The sequence below is a fragment of the Oryzias latipes genome, chromosome 15, assembly GCF_053564925.1.
Source record: "Oryzias latipes strain Hd-rR chromosome 15, Olatipes_Hd-rR_3.1".
Classification (NCBI taxonomy): domain Eukaryota; kingdom Metazoa; phylum Chordata; class Actinopteri; order Beloniformes; family Adrianichthyidae; genus Oryzias; species Oryzias latipes.
The window spans coordinates 26,054,577-26,070,321 of record NC_136251.1 but is presented as its reverse complement, the minus strand read 5'-3'; the positions used below and the strand labels follow the sequence as shown (position 1 = coordinate 26,070,321).

The 15,745-nt window shown below is 42.3% G+C and overlaps 4 protein-coding genes across 6 annotated transcripts; 2 read left to right on the top strand and 2 right to left on the bottom strand.

Moving 5' to 3' along the window:
* Nucleotides 1-136: 136 nt before the first annotated feature.
* Nucleotides 137-1,037, top strand: LOC101173884 (dual specificity protein phosphatase 13A). The gene is made up of 3 exons (XM_011484513.4): nt 137-451; nt 530-744; nt 829-1,037. Exons 1-3 carry the CDS (start codon nt 246-248, stop codon nt 1,035-1,037), a joined length of 630 nt encoding a protein of 209 aa, XP_011482815.1. The 5' UTR covers nt 137-245.
* A 1,377-nt stretch (nt 1,038-2,414) lies between these two features.
* On the top strand, nt 2,415-3,358 carry LOC144981238 (dual specificity protein phosphatase 13A). The gene is made up of 3 exons (XM_004077190.5): nt 2,415-2,547; nt 2,847-3,064; nt 3,147-3,358. The coding sequence occupies exons 1-3, from the start codon at nt 2,423-2,425 to the stop codon at nt 3,356-3,358; spliced, it is 555 nt and encodes a 184-aa protein (XP_004077238.1). The 5' UTR covers nt 2,415-2,422.
* Nucleotides 3,359-3,382: 24 nt separating this feature from the next.
* Nucleotides 3,383-5,682, bottom strand: LOC101173649 (dual specificity phosphatase 29). 2 transcript variants are annotated; one of them, XM_011484512.4, is made up of 5 exons: nt 5,527-5,682; nt 5,004-5,189; nt 4,818-4,909; nt 4,686-4,737; nt 4,292-4,601 (listed from the first exon to the last, which is right to left on the bottom strand). In XM_011484512.4, exons 2-5 carry the CDS (start codon nt 5,180-5,182, stop codon nt 4,388-4,390), a joined length of 537 nt encoding a protein of 178 aa, XP_011482814.1. In that variant the 5' UTR covers nt 5,183-5,189; nt 5,527-5,682; the 3' UTR covers nt 4,292-4,387. The 2 variants fall into 2 exon arrangements, with proteins under 2 accessions (XP_004077237.1, XP_011482814.1); XM_004077189.5 differs by having other exon boundaries at nt 3,383-4,601; nt 4,686-4,909; nt 5,527-5,679.
* A 188-nt stretch (nt 5,683-5,870) lies between these two features.
* On the bottom strand, nt 5,871-8,497 carry LOC101167476 (dual specificity protein phosphatase 13B-like). 2 transcript variants are annotated; one of them, XM_020709640.3, is made up of 4 exons: nt 7,841-8,497; nt 7,562-7,698; nt 7,245-7,486; nt 5,871-7,003 (listed from the first exon to the last, which is right to left on the bottom strand). In XM_020709640.3, the coding sequence occupies exons 2-4, from the start codon at nt 7,684-7,686 to the stop codon at nt 6,783-6,785; spliced, it is 588 nt and encodes a 195-aa protein (XP_020565299.2). In that variant the 5' UTR covers nt 7,687-7,698; nt 7,841-8,497; the 3' UTR covers nt 5,871-6,782. The 2 variants fall into 2 exon arrangements, with proteins under 2 accessions (XP_020565299.2, XP_078788123.1); XM_078931997.1 differs by having other exon boundaries at nt 7,562-7,695.
* Between the last annotated feature and the right edge of the window lie 7,248 nt (nt 8,498-15,745).

The following is a 15,745-nucleotide window of genomic DNA, read 5'->3' as shown; positions in this document are numbered from 1 at the left end:
AAAACATGATTTTCATTAGAGTGGGTCTTTTAAGTAATTTAAACCAAACCAAACCCAAAATTTAAATATTAATGCTCTCTGAAATCCGTGCGTAAACCGTTACATAATCATAAAGTCACAGTGTAGAGTTAATAAGCCAAAGCGCACCACCTGTTTAAAACAGTCACCAGCTGACAGGGGGGGAAGTGTGAAGCAGCAGTTTATCCAAAGTGCAAGAAGACGGAATTCAAACCACAAACAGTGCAATGTCAAATAGAAAGCCTTCAATGGGAGCTTCAACGGGAGAAGGAACTAGTTGTGCAGCTTCCTCTGAGGATACTACGAAGGTGGAGGACAAGTGTGTGGAAGATGAGCTTGTATCTCTCCAGGACCTGGAAGATGTTCTGCACTCAGGTCCTCACTCGTGTCACCATGGAGATGAAGTTTGGCCAAAATTGTACTTAGGAGACATGTGAGTATCCCAGTGCAGTGTTTCAGACAGATGCTTCTAGATTCTTAAGATTTTGTTTTGTTTTTGTCCTCATGTCAGGGTCATGTCTCACGACAAGTTCTCGTTGTGGCAGCTGGGCATCACTCACGTGCTAAATGCCTCACACGGCAAACTCTGCTGCAGAGGCAGTGATGATTTCTATGGCACCACAGTGAAATACTATGGAGTTCCAGCTCATGATCTGCCCACTTTTGACCTCTCACCATTTTTCTATCCTGCAGCAGAGTTCATTCACCAAGGTTTAACATCAGGAGGTACACTGCATCTTTGATAAACTTTATAAAGGGAGTGGAACATTTGAAAAATGTTGGTAACTTTTCTTCTTTTGGGATTTCCAGGGAAGGTTTTTGTTCACTGTGCAGTGGGTGTGAGTCGCTCAGCAGCTTTGGTCCTGGCTTACCTGATGATTCATCATCATCTCAGCCTTTTATCCTCCATACGCTGTGTGCAACCGAAGCGCTGGATTTTTCCCAATAGAGGATTCTTACGACAGCTTCTTGACCTGGATCAAAAACTGCGAGAAAAAAAGCTCACAGTTAGACAATGACTTTATTTATTTTTTTACAAGAAGTTTGGAATATTGTGAAAAACTCAATGGATGTTGTATACACAGTGTTCAAATTCACTTCACACATTTTTAGGATGGGGGGTAATTGTATTGGAGTGATAGACACACTTCATTTTGTAATAATGGTTTCTGTGTGTACGGTTTGTGGTCAAAACCAGAAAATTCTCAAAAAAACCCTTGTCATTGTGGCATCAATTTTAACATTCTGTGGAGATAAAAATCTGATTTTGCTGGTGGATTCTCAACGAAAAAACTTCACGCGTCACTACGCATGTTTTTAAGTTTGCTTTCGGGCTCCATGTACAAAATGGGTTGCGATTAAACACACGTATAAGGCTAAATAAGTTGACCTTTGACAATCAGGGACTTGGATTTAGTAGTGATGTATGGGTCAAAACATGAAAATTGGAAAATTGATCATACAGGTCGACCGTCCTGTTCACTGATGATTGTTGTGTCACCTTCCATATCAATGATGGTTGTTACCTTTGCTGGAGAAGGTGAGGTGAGCGACACACTGTGGTCAACATGGACCCTATGGTTGGCTTTGGTGGAGGAGGTGCAACAGTCTGGGCCGTCATCACCAGTCAGCGCGGAACTGTTCGGTTATTGTTGATGACCCAGTCACTGCATTTTGTTACCTTATCATGGAACCCATAATCATCCTCCAATTCTACCAGAACACCCCCCACCTTCTGTTCATGGATGATAACGCTCCACCACATGGTGCCAGAATTGTCAGAGCTCAACTTCAGGAAGTGGGAGTGCCTTTGTGGGTTTGGCAAGCAATGACCTCTGACCTGAACCCCATGGAGCACGTCTGGGACCTGCTGAAGCAGAAACTGGATGACTGGACGCCAGAGTGACCTAGGAGAACTTTAGGTAGCACTTGCAGATGAGTATAACACATTAACTCAGAACAACATCACAAGGCTGGTGTGGAGCATGAGATGTTGATGTCAAAATGATGAGAATTGTGTTTTTTCTTCCCATTTTTTATTTGTAATATCAAAGGGAACTTTCAGGTATTTCACTAAAATTCAGACCATATAAGAAAAGCATTTATATAAATAACAATATTGTGGGTATTTCTATTTGCATAGCATGAGAGTAGAGGCTAACAATTGATTTTCTCGTTCTGATGTGAGAAGAGACCATCATTGGAGGATCAATCCATCAGACAAATTACATAACTATGAATCCCACCAGACAGCACACTGAACACAGAGGGGTAATTTTAGCGCAGAAGCACCTACCCCTACCCCTCTCTGTAGACTGTGGCATTTGTGTTGCTGAGCTGCAGCAAGCTCAGACAGTGGCAGAACCCTGGACATCTGCTGAAGGTTACACTGTGTGCAGGCAGAATGTCAGGGAGCAAACAGCAACACGACCTGCTGCTCATTAAGGAGCTGGAGCTCATTTTGGATTCCTGCAAGCTGGAGCTCACAGCAGTGGATGAAATCTGGCCCAGCTTGTTCCTAGGAAATGTGTGAGTGCCTTCCATTTATGAGCAGGAATACAATCCTTTATCATAAGTTTATATTTTACTATCTTCATTGTTAAGAGTTAAATCATGACCATATATTAGCCGATAGCTGTGATTTTAAAAGTGTTAAAGCCTGTTTTTTTTTTGTTTTCAACAAGATTGATCGTATTTTCCTTAACATTTTGGTGTTTTATGTGGAGTCAAAATTAAATACAAAAACACATTTTTAACAATAGCAATGACACAACTGACACCTTTTGCTTGGTTGAGTGTTTTGAAGTGTTGTCTTGTGGGTGCTCTAGGGCTGCTGCACAGAACAAAAAGATATTACGTGATCTCAGCATCACTCATGTGCTGAACGCAGCGCACTCCAAGCAGGGCAGCATCGGTGACCAGAGCTTTTATGGAAGCGCATGTGTTTACTTTGGTATCCCAGCAGAGGATTCGGATCATTTTGACCTGAGTCAGTATTTCAAAGTTGCTGCTGACTTCATACATAAAGGCCTGCAGAGTAAGGAAGGTAAAGTGAGGGTTCAGCAACGTGGCATCCAGAGTTTCAGTAGACATTTGCAGCCTCACTTTTTTTCCCTTATTTTTTACAGGAAGAGTGCTGGTGCACTGCATCATGGGTGTGAGTCGATCGGCCACGCTGATCCTGGCGTACCTCATGTTAAAAGAGCGACTCACCTTGAGGGATGCTCTAAGGCAGGTCGTCCAGAAACGAGCCATTTATCCAAACCGGAATTTCCTGTCTCTTCTTCTCAAGCTGGATGAACAGCTAGAAAGAAAAAGGAGACTGTGCCCGCTTCTTTGACATCCTTCCATCTCTGCACAGTCATTTTTGACATTTTTGAATATTTATTTTCAATTTAATACATTTACATGTTGTGAATAGTTCAATTAAGTATAATTCTGTTGTTAAAACATTTAAATGTCATTTGATTAAATAGTCTTTTATTTATTCATGTGTGAGGGTCCACAAATGTTACATTTGTGTTGTGTGTGTGTTTTTTTTTTGCTTTGACATAAATAAAACATTTTAAACTTTTTTCACCCCAGCCTTTTCCAGTTTCTTCTTTAGGCTCCAGGAATACAAAAAATACAATCTAAAGTGATGCTTAAAGGCCAGAGCCTAAAAATACAAGAATATAGTGTAAAAAATTTGTTGTGTTTTTGAGAAATTTCAATCAGCATGATTATGAGCTAAACAAGCTTAAACTTGTCTAATTATTCTTCCAGAATGTGGTTTCATCAGTGAATTCCAGCCTTTCAATAATGGCAATGCCAACAACTGATGATGCTACAATATTATGGTATCTTGCTGATTCCTTTTTTTTATGTTTTTCAAACAGAAATCCTAAAAATGTAGATTTATTGAAATTTGTCAAAAATATTGATTCACTTTAAAATATGTTAATTTATATGTACATTCATATTGCCTTGTTGATACCAGTTTCTCTACATGTGACTAGTAAAATCACACATTTGAACATTATCTAGAGTTAGTTCAGGGAAAAAAAAATAGATTTAAAAAAAGGATTTTAAGGGGAAACTTTCAAATCACTCATTCATTCGTTCATTTTCTATTCCGTTTTATCCCTTTCAGGGTCGCGGGTCTGCCAGAGTCTATCTCGGCAGAGGACAGCCTGGACTTGCAAATCATGTATAAGTTAACTCCCATCTAAATCTAAATCTGGCGTTCAAACATGTTTTTTTAAATGGAAAAAGAAAAAAAAGACATAAAAAGTGCAATTCAAAAACAGAACGTTTTATGATTACATGAGAATAAAACAATGAAAAATTGGAAGTCTTTAGTAAAATTATTTAGGAGGTGTGAACTCATTCATCTTTCCTTTTCAGTCTCAGCTTCTCCTCCTGCAGGGCGATGTCCAAAGCCCTGAGCTGTTTCAGGAAACCATGATTGGGCAGGATACAGCGGCGCTGTCGTACATGCTCCACAGCATCCACAACGGATAAATGTTCCTTTATCATCAAATACGCCAAAACTAAAGTTGCCGACCGGCTCCGACCCATCACACAGTGCACCAGAACCATGTCTGAAAAGAAAGAGCAGATGCTTGTTGGACCAAACATTCATACAATAATAACATCAGAGTGTGTCTCCCCCAGTTAAGGCTTACTCTGTGGGTGGATGAGGGCCTCGTGAATAAATTCTGCAGCTTGACTGAAGTACTGAGAAATGTTAAAAGTGGGTTTGTCATCAGCTTCAACACCCAAGTACCGAATGTTCATGCCAGTGTAGTAATCTGCACCAGTCAGCACGTTGTTCCACTTTCCTACTGCCGCATTGAGGACATGTGTAATTCCCAGATCCTTCAAAGCAGGCCTCTCCAAAGCTGTTTTCCTGTTTGCACATTAAACACACACTCAGCTTGCACACAAACATCTAACACATGTGCTCATATGCCGGAGCAGAGATCTAATCTGAGTTCACTCACTCGTCGCCAAGGTAAATTCTCGGCCACACCTGGTTGACGTGTGCATACTGAGCTGTGGGTCCAGACCAGAAAAGCTGCTCCAAGTCTAGAGTTCCTGGTGTGATGTAGTCACTGTCCGGGTCCACCTGTACCGCTGCATACGGATTCCTACCTCTGGACTTTTCCACACAGGAGGACATGTTTCTCCTATTTTAGTCAGAGAATTCACATTCAGCCAATGATAAAATGTGTGGTTTTGTGTAAATGTTCTCTTTTTATTTGAAAAAATTCCGAATGGTTTTAGATTTGAAGAAAATTGGCCCTTTATTTTCCAAGTAAAAAATGGGAAAAAGAAAGTACAATGAAACAACTTTAGCTTTTAAATAAAGTTTGAATCATTACTGGTTTGAATCGTTTCCCCTTTTTTATTTTTACAATTTATTTAGCCTCATTAAAACGACTTAAGCAACCATAGAAGCCTTAAATTGTTTCAAAAAGAAAATGAAGGAAAAAGTATTTAAAATACCAAAACGGGAGTTCTTACCTCTTTGAAATCCTTCACAGAACAGAATAGTGACCTCAACTATCTTCAGAGAACTTCCATTAACTGTGTGTGTGTGTCTGTATACTCCAGAGACCTATCTACTGTGGAATTATGGAGTCAAATACAGAGCTGGAATGGTAACGGCTCTCTCAAGCTCAGTGTTTAGAGTATTTTTAGGCAGCAGGAATACAACACCTGACATATGCATCACACTCACAAACAATTTCTCGTCTCTAAGCGCTGTTGTACAGCGAAAGGAAAAAAAAAACCTCCTTGTAGACACACCTCCAATCAATAATTATCTTTGCAGGAGTTGGTTGTAAGCTGTTGCATCAATATTGTTTTAGGGGCCGTTACAGATGTAATGACAAATGTATGGATCTATATACATTTTACTGAAGAGAATAAAAATAACAGGATCTTATCAGCACAATTACATTTTTGTTCCTTCAGTGGAGGTGTATGTCCACCTGTTATGATATGACAGTTCCAGCGCTGCAAAGCACCTGACACCCATGGTCCAGGGGGATTAAATTGTTTAAACACTGCAAAAACTCCCATTGGTATAATAAATGTGTCTTTTATCTGTATTACAAAGATAAATAATATTATGAAGAAAAATTTTCAATAGCCAAATAATCCTATTTTGAGAAAATATGTCTTAGTAACAACATTTTTTTCTTAAAATAAGGATATTTGGTCAGACGATTTTCTCCGCCGTTGTAGATTCTGTTGTTTAGTTAGAAGAAAATCCGTCAATGGGGTAAAATATTTTGACTTGTTACTTTTATAGCCATAAATAGTGTTAAATTACTCATTTTAAATTGTAAAGTCTTAAATTTTAGGACAGTGACTTTCTGGTTTTTCTTGGTAAAAACAGAATCATGCATTTTTTTTTTTAATCTATGGACGCCCTTTCAGGAAGAAATGGCCTTTTTCTTCAGAGCCCAATCAATTCGCTGTGCAGCAAGGCTAAAAAAACAGCATCTCTTTTCTGTTTTGATGTGTTGGCTGCAAAATGTTCTCTTTATTCCACGCTACAGATTTGCAACACATAGTGTGTTCTGTAAACCCTTTGGGATGTTACTTTTTTTCACATCTCTCCTTAAAGACTTGGTCAGTCCATTTATGTTTGTCCAAGAATTATTCTGCAGCTCTGTCAAAGAAGGTATTTCACTTGTTGGTCTAAAAAGCCGCTGTACCAATTAAAATGACTCTATGCCCATAAATTGATATTATGACATGTGTCTGAAAGTCTACACTGCCCGAGTCTGCCTCTTTCTCCTCCTCTCTCGTTCCAGGCTCATGTCCAGGCCGCGGAGCTGCTGCAGGAAGCCTCGGTTGGGACAGATGTCTCTCTGAAGCCTGACAACAGCCACCGCCTTCTGCAGCGTCAGGCCTTCAACAATCATCAGGAAGGCCAAGACTAAGGTCGCAGAGCGGCTCACACCCATCAGACAGTGTACAAACACACGTCCTGAAGCAAGAATATTCATCTTTAGCTCAAGTGAGATTAAGGTGGAGCAGCTGTTTCACTGAGAATTTATTAAAGATTTGTACATTTTAGTGTGTTGTTTTGCAAATTTTTGCAGGTAAAAGGCAAAACGTTTTGCCACACTTACTGACTTACTTAGATTACAGTAACCCTGCTTGTGGCAACCCAAACACGAGAATATGCTCAAACCAATTTCTCCTCTGAGTTTCCAAATGTGACTTGCCTCCTGTGGAGAGTGCAGCTCTGATGTATCGTGCTGTTGGGTAGAAAAAAGGACTGAGGATGAACTCCACAGCATCCACAGCCTCCACCCCATAATAATCCACTGTCATATCTCTGTAGAACAGCGGGCCAGTGTTCACGTGAAAACAGGGGCCAGGGGTCGGCTTGGAGCGTCCATGAGCGGCGTTTACTATGTGAGTTATGCCCAGACTGTGCAGAAGACTCTTGTCACGAGCTGCCACTCTGAAACACGATCACAAGCTGAAGCGTGTGTGTTTACAGCTCGGGCGCAGTCATCTTATTGTATGGGGATCTTACTCGTTGCCTATGTAGAGGTTGGGCCAGACTTGATTGACATGGCCAGTTGGTCGCCTGTCTGCCAACAGAAACTCCTGCAACTCTGAGACAGACGGAGCTTCGTATGGAGGATCCCTTAGAGACATACTGCTAAACTACTAAGAGCAAGAAAAGAACAGTGTCAAATTCTAAATACATAATTGCTTCATAAGAATTATGTCAGTCATGCTTTTTCTTAAGACAACAATCACCCTTAAAGGATCCAGAAATGATTGACACCTACAATTCTGCAGGACTCACCTCAGTTTACAGCTTTGCAGAGTTCTCTGACATTGGGTCTTAGTCCTACATCACTGACTCCCTTTACTGTCAACGTTCTTTTTATAACTGTAACTATAAACCCATAAAGGATTGACAGATCAGGTTGAGCCCTAGAATTATTCTCATAAAATAAAAATAACAATAAAGTTTCACATACAGACAGACACTTAGTAAGATTCAATCACAGTTGCTGGTACTTGTTTTTATTAGGAAATCTAAAATTTCACTTGTTTTGGATAAATGTATGATATGAGAGAAAAAAGCCACTTTGACCTTGTTTTGGTCTGATAGAGGTTCAGAGTTTATGCACATACCCAATCTTTTGTGAATTTTAACAATTTTTCAATTATCAGTTTCAGTGTCATTAAAAATAAAAATAAAAACATTTTGATCCTTGGAAGTACTGTTGAAAGACTCCAGGGAAAATAGAAGTCCAACCAATCAAAAGAATGCTTGAAGACTCCAGGGGTTGTCATGACGATGTACGGTATTGTAGTTGCCAGGCAACATGTCAGATGCAACATTGACAGATAGATAGTTAGATGATGACTTTATTAATCCCACAATGGGGAAATTTCATATATCTGTGGCAGCAAAAAAACGATATTCAGAAATAATCAATATAACATCAAAAAAGGACATAAAAAATGAAATTCATATTAAATTAAGAATATTCAATTATTAAAAATTATAATTACAATTATTATTGAAATTATTATCGAAAATGAGATTCATAATAAATAAATAAATATTAAATACTACTACTAATAATAATAATAATAGTAACAACAATAATAATAATCACAGGGACATGCAGAAACTACTTTATTATAAAGAAATCATATGATTATCGTTTTTTTGTTTCGTTTTAACCCTCCTGTTATGTTGTGGGTCAAATTGACCCGTTTTAAAGTTTAAACATCTTGGAAAAATAGTTAAAAGTATTTTTTCAGCGTGAAACTTCTTCTGCTTGCCTTAATTAGCGTATTCAACATACATTATGAAAATGGTTCATCTCACATATATGCAACCCCCACCTGCATGTTCATATCACATAGATACTGTTCGGGTCAATTTGACCCGGCAGTCAAACAAGAGGTACAAAGCTGTCTTTTTTATTATTAGTATTTCTTTATTTGCAGCTGTGAGACATATTTCACCCCAATCACACACATAGACACACACACAAACCCCCCCCCCCCCCCCCCCCCCACACACACACACACAGGTGCATAGGTGTTATGACTTTTGACAGGAACCATTTATGTTCTCGCAGGAAAACTCAACCCACATTCAGTGGACACTCAACAGGGGAGGGGCAATACATATAAAAGATTCTCTGCATGGGAGTCTTTCCAACATTACTTTCTGTCAGGCAGACCTTTAGAAAATGAGCAGCAGAAGCAGAAAAATGACCGTCCAAGAGGCTCTGGAAGTCATCACTGATCATGATCAGAAGAAGACTATCTTTTGTTTGGCAAATTTTGTGTCAAAAGCATGGACAATAAGAATGGACACTATATATTCTGTTAGACTCTGATTAGGGGGTTTATTGGTTATTGGATTCTTTTTTCTTTTTGTGATGGGGATGTATCTTTATGTATTGTGTATTTTGTTTTGTTTTTCAGTGTCATATAAGCCCGTGTGGGCTGGGCACATTAGTGCATGACACTTAAATCAATCAATCAATCAATCAATCAATCAATCAATCAATCAATCAATCAATCAATCAATCAATCAATCAATCAATCAATCAATCAATCAATCAATCAATCAATCAATCAATCAATCAATCAAATCTTGAGCTAAATTCTGATTCTAATGATTCTGATTTTGAAACAGATGAGGGAATTGCTATTCCTGTTCCTCCAAGCAAGACATTCATATCAAAGAATGGTGAAAAACATTGGTCTTCATCCTCAAATATGCGGCAGACAAACCTGTCTGCAGAAAACATAATAAAGACAGCGCCAGGGCCCACTAGGATGGCAGTGACTCATGAGACCATGTCAATTCAATTCAATTCAATTCAATTTTGTATAGCCCAAATTCACAACAACAGTTGTCTCGATAGGCTTCATATCGGTAATTGAAAATGTAAAACATAAAATCAAAAGGATCATGAATACATAGAATTCAATAGGAAACTACTAAATTGAACTAACAAACAGACTAAACTAAACTGGCATCCCTGCCCTTAGATCCTCCTTCGTGGTAAGGAAAAAGTCCTACTAAAAAACGGATTGTGGAAAAAAAAGAAAAAACCTCAGGGGTGTCCATATGAAGGAGGGATCATTTGTTACGTCGAGGCTGGATTACTGTAACTCCTTGTTAGCAGCGTGTCCTAAGAGTTCCTTAAGAAGTCTCCAGCTTGTTCAGAACGCAGCAGCTAGATTGTTAGCTGGAACCAGCAGAAGAGATCACATCACTCCTGTGTTAGTTTCGCTCCATTGGCTCCCAGTTGATTCTAGAATTAAGTTCAAGATCCTCCTGTTAACCTATAAGGCCTTACATGGAATGGCCCCGTCTTATATTAAGGACCTCATAGTCCCTTACCAACCAATCAGAACACTTCGCTCGCAAAATGCAGGACTGCTTGTGGTTCCTAGAATTAGTAAAAGTACGGTTGGAGGTAGAGCGTTTAGCCACCAAGCCCCTGTCTTATGGAATAAACTCCCAGCTCATGTAAGAGAGACCGACTCAGTTTCCACATTCAAAGCTAGACTGAAAACATTCCTCTTTGGACAGGCTTATTGTCAGACTGGCTAGTATTCAGAGATTATTTAACTTAATGTTAGTTTGTTTAAATTAAACTTAATAATAACTATTTCTTTTAAAAGGCTGCTAGAAGTTGAAGCTGGGGTAACTATGGTGCACTGGGGTTCTGTCCTCTTTCCTTTTTTACTTCTACCCTTCCTCTCCTCTATTCTTGATCATAATTTATCATTTAGTTCTCCATGCCTCTGTTTGGTGCAGTGCGATTCATGTATTGTCCCTCTTTTCCTCTCCCCTCCTGGGGAGTGGGAGTGCTTCCAGACTCCAGTTGGCTCATCCGTGCTCCAGTTCCTGACCGTTTACCTCGCCTTTGCTCCTGCTCCTACACCTGGCTGTGGATCCTGCCTCTGGCTCATCTCTGGCTCGTCTCTGCTCTGTACCTGACCGTTTACCTCGTCTCTGCTCCTGCTCCTACACCTGGCTGTGGTTCCTGTCTCCGGCTCGACTCGCGCCTTTGACTGTCCCCACAACCACGGCTGGATGAAGCTCGTCTGCTGGACTTTTATATATGTAGTTGTAGATTTAGATAAGTTAATTCTTCTCTAAGATTTCTGGTAAATCGCCTGTCCGTCCTGGGGGAGGATCCCTCCTTCATGTGGGCACCCCTGAGGTTTCTTCGTTTTTTCCGGAATCCGGTTTTTTTGGGAGTTTTTCCTTACCGCGAAGGGGGGTCTAAGGGCAGGGATGCCAGTATAGCTTAGTCAGTTTGTTAGTTCATTTTAGTATTTTTCTATTGAACTCTTTGTATTCGTGATCCTTTTGATTTCATGTTTTACTTCGAAGCCCATCGAGACGACTGTTGTTGTGATTTTGGGCTATACAAATAAAATTGAATTGAATTGAATTGAATCATCCCCCAGGACGGACAGGCGATTTACCAGAACTCATAGAGAAGAATGAATTTATCTAACTCTACAACTACATATTGAAAGTCCAGCAGATAAGCTTCATCCAGATGGAGTGGGGGGACGGCCGGGGGTGCGAGATGAGCCGAAGACAGGATCCAGGTCAAGACAAGCATGACCTGTGTGAAATGTGCAAAATTAATTTGCACATTTCGCACAGTGTAATAACTGGTCACTCTTGTGCTGTGTAGATGTACAGACACACACACAAGTTCATATTGCAATTGCTTGTCTGTTGTATTGTGATTTTATTTTTTTCTGGTTCATAGTGCATGTATGTAAAACTAAATTTCAAGATTATGTTTCAATGTTGTAAAACTATTGTATTTTAAATTTTAGTCTTTCAAAAGTAATACAGTAGTGAAATTTTTTTTTAAAAGTTTGAACACGTATATTTTAAGAAAAACAAGTGAATTATCTAATAATTGAACCACTACCTGTTAGAGGTAAGGAACACCATTTCACTAAGTTTTTGAAAGAATAATTAGTAATGAAATATTCACACTGCTTGTTAGGATTTTTTGGGTTTCAGACATTTTTTAATTAATAAAACATGCACCGGGTCAAATTGACCCAGGAACATAATCTTTGTTCCTCACAAATGAACATAACAGGAGGGTTAAATAACATGTAAAATGTGTTGAAGAAAAAGGTATGTCAGGGGTCCGAAACCTATAACGCTGAAAGAGCCATCTGGTCCAGTTTATTATTGACCAGAGTCAAGCAAGATTATGCAGAATCCCACCTTATAGTTTAGAAAAATACATCTAATGGATGTTTGTATGACCATCAGGCCATTCTTTTATAAAATGTAGCTTTCATATATCTGTAAGAGTTGAATTATAACAGTGTTAACATTTTCTATGGATAACTTCTACTTTTGACAACAGAACATTCCTTTCAAAATAAAATACACCCCATGTCAAATAAGATCCCCCTGCTAAAGCAGATTTTCTTTCTTTTAGGAACTTTGCCTCTAAACAGCAAGAATACACTATTGTGCAGTTGAAGATAAGAATATGAACTTTAAATGTATTCTAAAAAACAACTTTGATGTTATATTAAAACCTTTACCCACCATTTTACTTATTGATATCTGTAAGGCCTCTTAATTACGTGTAATGTCTGCAGATGTTTAAAAAAGGTTTATTTTTACACATCTAAGATCACCTCAGTTCTAAACATAAATGCCAAAAAAAACAAGTTTATTTATTCAATTGGTAAGCATTTTTCTGCCACAATGGGGGGAATTAAAGAGCTGTACGTGGTTCCAGAGCATCAGGTTGCCGACCCCAACCTTTATAAACAGATTACAAGATATATTCTTTTTTTTTTTTTTTTTTTTTTTTTTAACTTGTCCTGTCCAACAGCTAGGCAAACAGATGAGAGCTGAGGGCCTCTTGTGTTGGACATATTTTATTTTAACAAGAGGGGTTATTCATCTTCAGACAAACCAAAGGTATGTCTGAATAAACCCCTTTTGTAATTGAGGCCAAACTTTATTAATTTCAATCATGTTTGAAAATCTTTGGTGTTGGACCGGACGGAAAAGGAAAGAGGGGAAGAAGAGAGAGGGACGTTAGAGAGAGGGGGGGGTAGGAGGGTGATAATAGGAGGGGAAGGGGGGTAAGACCATGAAGCAGCATAGAGCAGACAGGTTTACTGGTTGTTTATCGTTACGGTACGGTTCAAATGTAGTACAAAAAGGGCGGGGCCTGTTCACACACACTCAAATATTATCAACACACCTGCTAGCCGCAAAAATGTCCACATGTCAACATGCACACAAAACAGATAGTGTTCACGAACGCATACCTATGCCTTTAAACCAACTAGTGTGAAATCTTTCATTCATTCAGTCATGCAAACTATTAGTGCAAAGGTGAGCTAACACCTGTGCTCAGGTGAGTGTTTATGTTCTTCTAAAATGGATGGTGGAATGTGAAAAGAAGGAGGAGGAGCGCCCAGCCACCCCCACACCCATACCCCCGCCGCAGCAGCAGCGGCAGCCGGAATTCCCCCAACACCACACGGGAGCAGGCAGGGAACAACCGCCCCCCGGGCGACCAAGACCGCCACCCAGGCCAGGGCCAGCAGGACCGCCGCGAGGCCCCCAGAGCCAGAGAGCAGGGAGGCGCAGAGGGAAAGAGAGCACCGCCCCAGCCCAGCCAGGAAAGCAGCCCCCCGCCGCGCCGGAAGAGCCCAACGCAGGGCCCCACCGGAGAGGGACGCCCACAGCCCCAGACGAGCACCCCACCACCACCCAGGAGTTCCGGGCATCCCCCCGCCCCGACCCCAGGTACGAGCCAGGACCCCCCAAGGGAGACCCGCTCCGCACTCCAGGCAGCCACCCACCCGGCCCACGGTTGGTCCAGGTAGGAGCAAGGCAGGGGCCCGCCGCCCCCGCCCAGGAGGGGGGAACCCCGGGGAAAAAAGGGCGGCCCACAAGGGATGTTATAAATATGGCCCGACCAGGCTCGGCCATGTTGGAAGTTTGGCGGGGCCCAGCGCCCAGGGGCAAGGACCAGGACCCACCCCCCAGGGACACGAACACCCCCGGCTCAGGTGTAATATGAACCCCCCCACCGCGCGGAGAGAGCACCGCCGGGCCCAGGGAGCCGGCACCCAAGGGACACGGCCGCCATCGCCAAGGGGCCCGCATCCCCCACCAGGGAAGGGGTAGGGGACAGATGGACCCAGGTCCCACCTTCCTTGTAAAATGTGTGTGCGTGTATGGGTGTTTGAGAGGGTGTTTGTGTGCATGTGTGTGTGTTTATGTTAGAATGTATATATTGAAGGGGGAGGGGTGTGTGTACTAAGGGGGGTGCAGTTAAAATTGGCGAGTAGGGCACTAAGGGGACATCTCCTGATTACTCACAGTGATGTCCCCTCACCCTCCACACCAAGGGGCCCTAAATGTCTAAGGTGCGGTTAAAATTGGCGGGTAGGGTGCCAGGAGGACATCTGCTGCTTGCTTGCAGTGATGTCCAAGCACCCCCCCTACCAAGGACCCTACATGTCTAAGGTGCAAATAAAACCGAAAGAGGGGGGGCCCACTCCATACGGCAACCATAGGAGGGGGGCCACTCCCAAGTAGCCCCCCCCCAAGGCGCATCGCAGGCTAGACCCCCCACCCCCTCACCCTAATATGAGGTTATATAAGGAAGGGGGTAAGTTGGGGACAGCTGGTAGACTGTCCCCCGGTGGTCAAACAGCCGTCCCCCAGCCCACCCCCAGCAAAGGGGCCAGGGCCACCCAGCCCAGGGGCCCACCCCCGGAGGCGCCGACACCCCAGGCCCGGCACCACCCACCCCACACAGAGAGAGAGGAGCCAGAAAGCGTCGCCCCCCCCGGAGCAAGCCCAGGCCCCCACCCCCAGACGCCGGCCCTAGAAGAGCTCTGGTCAGGCCTCGACGGGACCGAGGAGGCCAACCGGCCGAGGCAACCACTGATTGCCTCAGCGGAGACCCCGACCCGCTAGCCCCCCCGACCCGTACTAATAATGGGCCCCCCCTCCCCCCCAGAACGCCCCCCCACAGGACAGGGCCGACAAGCCCCCCACCCCACCCCACCCCAGACCCCGCAGCCGAAGCGGGTGACACCCAGAGCGACCGGGGGCCCCGAGAGGGTTGTCCCGTCCCGTCCCAGAGCCAGGGAAGGGCCGATCCCAGCCCCAGGTGCAGATGGGCAGCCCATCCGGCGCCGCTGGGCCCCCCCCACCCGAGCAGGGCCCCCCGCCAACCCCCCCCAGCACAGGCAAAGGGACCACCCCCCCAAGCCAAGCCAGACCACCACCCCACCCCCCCACCACGCACCCCCACACCCAAGCCCAGAGGACCATATATATTCTATTTTTTGATACCCTGTTCAACATTTGGTACAAGACAATTAAACTAAACAAACAAAAAGCAGGAAATAGTTCAAGATTTGACCTCCTGTTAATAATACCACGTTAAACTATGTTTTTCTGGTATTATTTTATCTTTGCTCTTTATCAAACCAAAATGGAAATAAATATCTAAAAAAACAGTAAAAGGATACTGTCATTTAGTTACATACAACACATTTACAATTTCTATATTTTACTCTGCAAGACTGCAAGTCAAACTTTTAAAGTGCTCAGGCGGTGTCCAGATATTATCGATCATATTACGTAGCACCAAATCAGTTTTTGAAATTGAATTACATGCAGCATGATTTCATT

Bases quoted from the DNA above. Each gene is read 5' to 3' on its own strand.
- LOC101173884 (XM_011484513.4), top strand. From the start codon at position 246: ATGTCAAATAGAAAGCCTTCAATGGGAGCTTCAACGGGAGAAGGAACT. The intron at 452-529 runs GTGAGTATCCCA...TCCTCATGTCAG, and splicing joins AAATTGTACTTAGGAGACAT to GGTCATGTCTCACGACAAGT. The intron at 745-828 runs GTACACTGCATC...TGGGATTTCCAG, and splicing joins CCAAGGTTTAACATCAGGAG to GGAAGGTTTTTGTTCACTGT.
- LOC144981238 (XM_004077190.5), top strand. From the start codon at position 2,423: ATGTCAGGGAGCAAACAGCAACACGACCTGCTGCTCATTAAGGAGCTG. The intron at 2,548-2,846 runs GTGAGTGCCTTC...TGGGTGCTCTAG, and splicing joins AGCTTGTTCCTAGGAAATGT to GGCTGCTGCACAGAACAAAA. The intron at 3,065-3,146 runs GTAAAGTGAGGG...TATTTTTTACAG, and splicing joins AGGCCTGCAGAGTAAGGAAG to GAAGAGTGCTGGTGCACTGC.
- LOC101173649 (XM_004077189.5), bottom strand. From the start codon at position 5,182: ATGTCCTCCTGTGTGGAAAAGTCCAGAGGTAGGAATCCGTATGCAGCG. The intron at 4,910-5,003 runs GTGAGTGAACTC...ATGTGCAAACAG, and splicing joins AGAATTTACCTTGGCGACGA to GAAAACAGCTTTGGAGAGGC. The intron at 4,602-4,685 runs GTAAGCCTTAAC...CTTTCTTTTCAG, and splicing joins GGCCCTCATCCACCCACAGA to ACATGGTTCTGGTGCACTGT.
- LOC101167476 (XM_020709640.3), bottom strand. From the start codon at position 7,686: ATGTCTCTAAGGGATCCTCCATACGAAGCTCCGTCTGTCTCAGAGTTG. The intron at 7,487-7,561 runs GTAAGATCCCCA...ATCGTGTTTCAG, and splicing joins AACCTCTACATAGGCAACGA to AGTGGCAGCTCGTGACAAGA. The intron at 7,004-7,244 runs GCAAGTCACATT...TTCTTGCTTCAG, and splicing joins AGCTGCACTCTCCACAGGAG to GACGTGTGTTTGTACACTGT.